Raw genomic sequence first — 8,647 nt, 5'->3', positions numbered from 1 at the left:
CTGATAAAAGCTAAACAGACTGATTTAAGCAGCTAGCATTCAGTATTGATATAGAAACTGATCATCCACTGATCATCATAAGTAATACATTTACTGCAGGATTCCCACAGTATTAGCACAAATAGTATAAGAACAGGTTATTCAAACTTATAAAAGTCCAAGCTCATGTAGCTTATCTAGTGAAGACCAAGTGTAACACCCATGTGCTTCAATGAAATGCAGCAGTGATCTTCATGTGCAAACCCATCACGGACAATTAAAAGGCTTACCAGAACAAAAACATCACACGCAGAGGTATATTGCACTCAGCATACATCAGCCTGTGGCTGTATTATATCACTTTTCCTTTCCTTCTACCAGAGAGGACACAAATGGAGGAATAGCATTTGATGTGTGAATCTCTTAAACACCAGTAGATCTTGGCTGCAATACTCCTGATCCTCTCATCCCAATCCGTATCAGGAATCCCACTGATGCCAACAATGGGGCACTATTCCTCCAAATAAACCAACAATGAGGCACATTATTCCTATCACCAAACCAATGATGGGACACTATTCCTCCCACTGATGTTTGGGGCTATTTCTTCTTTCACTGGCCACAGTCTAAGCCTGCTAAAGCCTGAAGGACAGTAAACTGCCCCTTTGTTTAGAAATTTTGGAGAGCAACATTGGGTAAAACAGCCAACATGTTTCCTGGAAACCAACACTCTCCCCTTCTTCAGGGCTTTGAAACTGTATGAATTGGGATTTTTGGACTTCAGGGTTCAGCAACAGGAGATGTTGAGACACAGGCGTCCACCCTGGTTAAGCTCAATGGCTAGAGATCAAGTACACCTGATCAGGTGTAAATGTGACCTTGATCTATGGCCATGACTCAAGGTCCCAAAGCAAAATAAGCATCTATCCTAGCCTACTGTCTGCATGCCATCTTTTATGTCAGAAGACTTCTTGTAAACCTCTTAGGGCTTGTTCATGCCTGCAGCTATTATTGACGGCCCTCGGGAAAGCAATCCGTTGTGGATCACTCTTCAGAGTGCGTTTGGCAGACGGTGAGGAGGCGATATGTCGCCTCCTCGCCACCTGTTTTAACCGTAAAAATGTTGACCCATTGTGTCACTGCCCTAGGTAATGTCCATATGTGATGCTGCCCCTCCTTGATTGAAAGAACTGAAATCCTGAAACTGAATGAAAGGGGTGGACCAGGGACAGCCAGGCAGAGAAGAAAGGTCAAGATCAGCCTTTCTCAACCTTTTTACCCCAGAGGTAAACCATTTTTACCCCAGAGGAACCCTGTAAATAATTTTCAGGTCTCATGGAACCTCTTCTAAAGCCAATTTATTGGGGGTCAGTGGGAAAAATGCCCCTTACCTTAGTGGCTAGTGGGAAGAAAGCCCCCCTTAAAGTGGTGGTCCAAATGCCACCCTTGCAGATAGCTAAAAAGATAATTTAGTGTCATGCCACTGACTCGTCAAGTGGTGTTGGCCCTGGAACTATGCAGGGAGGCCAACTATAAAATGGGAGGCCAATCAGCCACAGCTCAAGGAACCCTTAGCAACCTCTTGAGCAACTCTGGTTGAGAATGGCTGGTCTAGATGATGCTTGATGTCCCCTAGCTAGGAAATGAGGCTCTATCTGACTTGCTGCACCTTCTAATGCAAACCGTGAGAAGCTCACAGTATGAAGTGAAATCAAACTAAGGATTTTCAGTACAGGAATGGAGTCTGTACAACTGTGCAAGACTGAAGGGAAAGCTAGAGTCCAGATTTAAGCCCTGGTTCTATATCAAGGCTTTGCCCACTCTTAAGCCCTTGCCCAATGAGACCACCTTAACCAGTTACAGAGGAACTGTCACTGGAGAGAATCGGGAAGGTGTGTAGCTTAGAAGGTGGGGTAATCGAGCTCTTATTAAAAAGAAGGAGTTTTTTTGGTTACTGAATGTGATACCAGGAACTTTTTAAAGTTTCAAATTTTACTAAATTTCAAATGGTGTTCACTTGCTCTCACTAGCTTCCTTTTTGATCAGCTATACTGTATGTAATGTTTCAGATTCTGTATAGTCAGCAATATTTGAAAGAATACCTTGTTTTAAAAGTCTTTTTGTCTCTTTGCTTTTAATAGTACACATTTAAAAAGTTAACTACAAAGGTAAGCATATACAACAACAAGGGAAGACTTTCAGAAATAAAAAATAAAAACATGCAATTTTTCGTAATGCTATATACTGCCATTTTGGTATAGCTGTTTTTAGAGTAAAATAATTTAAATATACAATAGTCTTTATATCCTAAGCTGGAAGCAGTGGAAGAATCAGGCCAATGATGACAAAAGGGCAATCTGCACAAGCAGAGAAATTATCCTACTGGTTGCTCTCTGCCAGAGAATGACAAAATTAGCGACGTTCAACAATTTTCACTATGCTTTGTGCCTCTTTAGTGTGTTCACAGTCCAGGGTGCTGTACAGGGTCCTACAAGTTAAATATTTTGGTCCATTAGGTCTCCTTTAAAAATAAAAGTGTGTTTGAAATTTATAGATAGCTTAAATGGGTTCAATGGAAAGGTTTGACTTTTGTAATGTGACCAGTTTTTTCCTTTTTTTTTTCATCCAAATCTACAAATGGCAGGTAAAAAATGGTAGATGGGACATTTGGGATGGAAGTTCAGTATTCACAAGCTGTCCACAGCGGTCACAGATGCAGGAGTGGAAGAACGAGAGGTGGCGCTGGATGAGCGTTCAACAGCTGGGCTAAGCAATATAGGGTCGGCGGGTTTCGGCAGTAGGGAGCGGACTGAGGTTAGGGCCTTGGCTGGGCCATGAAGGGTTTGTCCGCAGATCCGATGATGCTTCTCCCAGTCTTTGTGTTGACAAAATGATCCACAGTATCGAGCGATATTGCATCCGCTGCAAGTCTCGCTTGCTTTACGGCCACAGTTCCAACAAGTCTGCAGAGATAAATAGTGAGGTCTTGTAAGAGATTCAGTTAGATGCAGAATGCTACAGGTACAAAGGCATTCATTCATCTTCATGTACCATCTAATGCTTCTTGGTGCAACAGTCCATGCATGTATATTGTTTAAAGTACAACTACACTTTTGAAAAAAAAAACCTCTCTCTAGCTCCCTAAGCTGATCCAACCTGGAACAACCCCACCCCAGTATATAAGTACCCCAGCGGCAGCCTTCTGAGGTGTTTACATCCTCCATTCAGAAATCTAATCTGATGCTGCCTGTGCTTGCAGCAGTAATATCCTGTAGGGTTGAATGGAGTCATTCTATTGGCATCTCCTCTGTGGGAGTATAGCTCCATTCATGAGAAAGAGAGAAAAAGAGAAAGAAAGAGAGAGAGAGAGCGAGAGAGAGGCGCCACTCGGAGTGCAGTATGTCAGTAACAATTCAATGTTTAATAAAAGTAAGATCAACTCACATTTTGGTGAGATATAATGTGCATGGCATAAGTAGCTTGGGCTCCTGTAGTCCAGCTGGCCAGTGGTGGTGGTCAGCAGTTCCCTGTGGCTCCGAACCACTGGAGCTGCCGGGAACTGCTGACCACCATCGCTGCCCAGCTGGACTACAGGAGCCCAAGCTACTTATGCCATGCACATTATATCTCACCAAATGGTGAGTTGATCTTACTTTTATTAAACATTGAATCTTAACTTACATGCTGCACTCAGAGTGGCGCTGCTCCTCTCTCTCACCCATACCCACAGAGTCACTTCTGCTGTCTACAGCTGGCTGTCCACACTGATACAGACCAGAACCCTTAAATGCTGGTCTGGTCTCTGCAGTGAATGAACTTTGGATAGTATTTTAAATAAATAAAATAGTGGCGCTATAAATGACATGAATCATTTAGATTATAGTGAATCACATAAACTGTAGTGATAGCTGGTGATACAAAGTACAACAATAATATTTAGTGCTATTGCTATACCAAAAAGATATCCGTGATATTCCTAGTACCTCTACCTTTCCTTTGGTGACCAAAAGAATATAACAAATAATAAATCTAAAATGAATATCAATATGCAATTCGTGCAATATTAAAAGTAAACTAATGAAACAAAGTCTATACAGGATGATGTGCATCAAAAAGGTGAATCTAAGACAACAATCTTACTGTGCCGTAAAATTTTCCTCCACCACACTGGTTGAGATTGAGATCCACGCTCATGGAGCCGCACTCACCAGAAAATATTGCCTTGCACTCTCATGCTCGGTGTGTAGGCAATATTGAAGCCCCCCAGGGGGCTGCTCAGGATAAGTGGAGTTGAAAAGAAAAAATGCCTCCAATAGTGTGATAACGTTTAAGAGCATTTATTGAAATACACAAACAAGGTCTTCTACTATTGTACTCATTCTAATTCCCCGTACACACGGTCGGATTTTCCGACGGAAAATGTGTGATAGACCTTGTTGTTGGAAATTCCGACCATGTGTAGGCTCCATCACACATTTTCCATCGGATTTTCCGACACACAAAGTTTGAGAGCAGGCTATAAAATTTTCCGACACCAAAATCCGTTGTCGGAATTTCCGATCGTGTGTACACAAATCCGACGCACAAAGTGCCACACATGCTCAGAATAAATAAAGAGATGTAAGCTATTGGCTATTGCCCCGTTTATAGTCCTGACGTACGTGTTTTACGTCACCGCGTTCAGAATGATCGGATTTTCCGACAACTTTGTGTGACCGTGTGTATGCAAGACAAGTTTGAGCCAACATCCGTCGGAAAAAAATCCTAGGATTTTGTTGTCGGAATGTCCAATCAATGTCCGACCGCGTGTACGGGGCATAAAAGAGTAAAAACGGCATAAAAAGTGAACTCCTTGTGACTGATAATGGCAATGTACTATGGTCACGGCGGACCCGGGATGCAGCATTCGAATCTCACCCCTCCCCTCGTTGGGTCCTCAGCACTACGAAGTAGTCACAGCCGACCAGTGCAGAGCGCGATACGTCACACGTTACGAACAGATGCTGGGTTGCCGTACAGCCACGCCACCAACATATTTCGTCACATCGACTTCTTCAATGTGACGAAACATGTCAGAGGCGTGGCTGTATGGCAATCCAGCATCTGTTCGTAACGTGTGACGCATCGCGCTCTGCACTGGTCGGCTGTGACTACTTCGAAGTGCTGAGGACCCAACGAGGGGAGGGGTGAGATTCGAATGCTGCATCCCGGGTCCGCCGTGACCATAGTACATTGCCATTAGCAGTCACAAGGGGTTCACTTTTTATGCCGTTTTTACTCTTTTAGAATGTGAGTACAATAGTAGAAGACCTTGTTTGTGTATTTCAATAAATGCTCTTAAACGTTATCACACTATTGGAGGCATTATTTCTTTTCATGGTGACATACCTTTTCCTGATGATTGCTGCTAATTAAAGAGCCCCATCTGCTGTGGACGCAACTCCATTTATCCTGAGCAGCCCCCTGGCGGGCTTCAATATTGCCTACACGCCGAGCATGAGAGTGCAAGGCAATATTTTCTGGTGAGTGCGGCTCCATAAGAGTGGATCACAATCACAACCGGTGTGGTGGAGGAAAATTTTTACGGCACAGGAAGATTGTTGTCTTAGATTCACCTTTTTGATGCACATCATCCTGTATGGACTTTGTTTCATCAGTTTACTTTTAATATTGCACGAATTGCATATTGATATTCATTTTAGATTTATTATTTGTTATATTCTTTTGGTCACCAAAGGAAAGGTAGAGGTACTAGGAATATCACGGATATCTTTTTGGTATAGCAATAGCACTAAATATTATTGTTGTACTTTGTATCACCAGCTATCACTACAGTTTATGTGATTCACTATAATCTAAATGATTCATGCCATTTATAGCGCCACTATTTTATTTATTTAAAATACTATCTCATGTTATCTTTTTTAAGTTGGCAGCTACAGTTATTGTTTGGCTTGCAGTGCACTAGAGTGCAGTGGTGGTTTATCAAGTTTTCTTTTGCGCGACACTTGATCACCGTTTTTTCAACAGTGAATGAACTTTGCCTACTGGCACACCTGGAACTTGGAACTATTTCCATATCGCACTAGCTACGTTTCTAGCGCTCCATCTTTTTTAATTTTATTAGCTCCATTTGTGTCTTTTCAAAGTTACTGACCAGGCAAAGCCAGAGGAGATTTTGGCATGGGGAATATAAACACTATGGTTGGCTGCCACTACCCCTGCCACTGAGAAGTACAGTGGGAAAAATAATTATTTGATCCCCTGCATAGTTTGCCCACTTACAAAAAAATGAACGGTCTATAACTTTTATCATATGTGCATTTTAAATGATAGAGACAGAATATTAACCAAAAATCCATGATACAAATGTTGACTATAATAAATTGAGTTGCAGTTCAGTGAGTAAAATAAGTATTTGATCCCCAAGCAAAACATGAACTAGCACTTGGTGGAGAAACCCTTTTTGGCAAGCACAGAGGTAAGATGTTTCTTGTATTTGGTTACCAGGTTTTCACACATCTCAGGAGGGATTTTGGTCCACTCTTCTCTACAGATCTTCTCTAAATCATTAAGGGTTCTTGGCTGTCGTTTGGCAATTTGAAGTTTCAGCTCCCTCCATATATTTTCTATCATATGTGCATTTTAAATGATAGAGACTGAATATTAACCAAAAATTCATGATACAAATGTTGAATGTAATAAATTGAGTTGCAGTTCAGTGAGTAAAATAAGTATTTGATCCCCAAGCAAAACATGACTTAGTACTTGGTGGAGAAACTCTTGTTGGCAAGCACAGAGGAAAGACGTTTCTTGTAGTTAGTGACTAGATTTACGCACATTCTTTACAGATCTTCTCTAAATCCTTATGGTTTCTTGGCTGTCGCTTGGCAATTGGGAGTTTCAGCTCCCTCCATACATTTTCTATAGGATTAAGGTCTAGAGACTGGCTAGGCCACTCCATGACCTTAATGTGCTTCTTCTTGAGCCACTTCTTTGTTGCCTTGGGGGTATGTTTTGGGTCATTGTCATGCTGAAAGACCCATCCATGACCCATCTTCAGTGTTCTGGCTGAAGGAAGAAGGCTCTCATTCAATATTTTACAATACATGGCACTGTCGATTGGCCCCTCAATGCAGCACTGAGTCGGCCTGTACCTTTAGCAGAGAAAGGGCCCCAAAGCATAATGTTTCCACCCCCATGCTTGACTGTAGGGATGTGTTCTTAGGGTCATAGTCAGCATTTTTATTCCTCCAAACACAGCGAGTCCCCCTCCTCAAGAAAGCACATGTACACTCATGCCAATGAACGTCTTAATGATTCAGAGAAGTATTGGGAGAAAGAGCTGTGAACAGATGAGACCAAAATTGAGCTATTTGACATTAACTCGACTCGCCGTGTTTGAAGGAAGAAAAATGCTGATTATGACCCTAAGAACACAGTCAAGCACGGAGGTGGAAACATTATGTTTTGGGTCTGTTTCTCTGCTAAAGGTATAGGCCGACTTTGCCGCATTGAAGGGCCAATGGACGGGGCCATGTATTGTAAAATCTTGGATGAGAACCTTCTTCCCTCAGTCAGAACACTGAAGATGGTTCGTGGATGGGTCTTCCAGCATGACAATGACCCAAAACATGCTGCTAAGTCAACAAAGGAGTGGCTCAAGAAGAAGCACATTAAGGTCATGGAGTGGTCTAGTCAGTCACCAGACCTAAATCCTATAGAACATTTATGGAAGGAGCTGAAGCTTCGAGTTGCCAAGAGACAACCAAGAAACCTTAAGGATTTAGAGAAGATCTGTAAAGAATAGCGGACCAAAATCCCTCCTGAGATGTGTGCAAACCTGGTAACCAACTAAAAGAAACATCTTACCTGTTGTGCTTGCCAACAAGGGTTTCTCCACCAAGTACTAAGTCATGTTTTGCTTGGGGATCAAATACTTATTTTACTCACTGAACTGCAACTTAATTTATTGCATTTGTTTTATGTGTTTTTTTCTGGATTTTTGATTGATATTGTTTATCATTTAAAATACACCTGATATGATAATAATTATAGACCCTTTATTTTTTTGTAAGTGGGCAAACTTTTAAAATGTGCAGGGGATCAAATAATTAATTTTCCCACTGTAAGTATGCACCAGGGTGGAAGGGTTATAGCTTAGATTAACTTAGAGGGCTATACAACTGGGGTTGGATCAAAAGTTTAGCTGCTCTTTAAAGCCCAACTCCAGGGAAGGGAAACATTATCCTATGCAGTGTGGATGCTCAAGGGTTCATTGCTCATTTAAGTCTAGGTGACTTGTTAAGGAAGATTTGCTAACTTAATCCTCTGTGGGGCTAGACTGTTCTCCACAACGTCTTCTCTCTGATGCTCTAGCAGTCTAAGGTCCTGACATCATCAATACCTGTGTAGGGTCTATTGCCCTGCATTGGACGTAATGATGATGTAATGATGCCAAGGGACAGTCTACTGCCAGAGTATGGGGGGGCGGACGGTCAGGTAAGTGTTTATACTCTTCCCTAGTCTAAATTAGCATTTAACCCTGGGGAATTTTCACAATTCCTGAAGTTGGGCTTTAAGGAAAACCTGTAGAGAGTGAGGACAACAATGGCATGCAACATACATGTTCCCTTAGCACAGATTTTCTTTAAAGTACCCAATGCAG

The 8,647-nt window shown here is 41.9% G+C and overlaps 1 protein-coding gene across 5 annotated transcripts in view; it reads right to left on the bottom strand.

Moving 5' to 3' along the window:
- Window positions 1-2,096: 2,096 nt before the first annotated feature.
- Window positions 2,097-8,647, bottom strand: part of CBFA2T2 (CBFA2/RUNX1 partner transcriptional co-repressor 2) — a 78,186-nt gene continuing 71,635 nt past the window's right edge. For all 5 annotated transcript variants that reach the window (XM_073606344.1, XM_073606343.1, XM_073606346.1 and 2 more), the window contains one exon: window positions 2,097-2,942. In XM_073606344.1, the coding sequence (XP_073462445.1) occupies window positions 2,667-2,942 (276 nt within the window). In that variant the 3' untranslated portion in view covers window positions 2,097-2,666. The remainder of the gene's footprint in view (window positions 2,943-8,647) is intronic.

This window comes from Aquarana catesbeiana, linkage group LG12, assembly GCF_042186555.1.
Source record: "Aquarana catesbeiana isolate 2022-GZ linkage group LG12, ASM4218655v1, whole genome shotgun sequence".
Lineage (NCBI taxonomy): Eukaryota > Metazoa > Chordata > Amphibia > Anura > Ranidae > Aquarana > Aquarana catesbeiana.
Note: the sequence above shows the minus strand (reverse complement) of the source record. Positions and strands in the feature narration are given on the sequence as shown.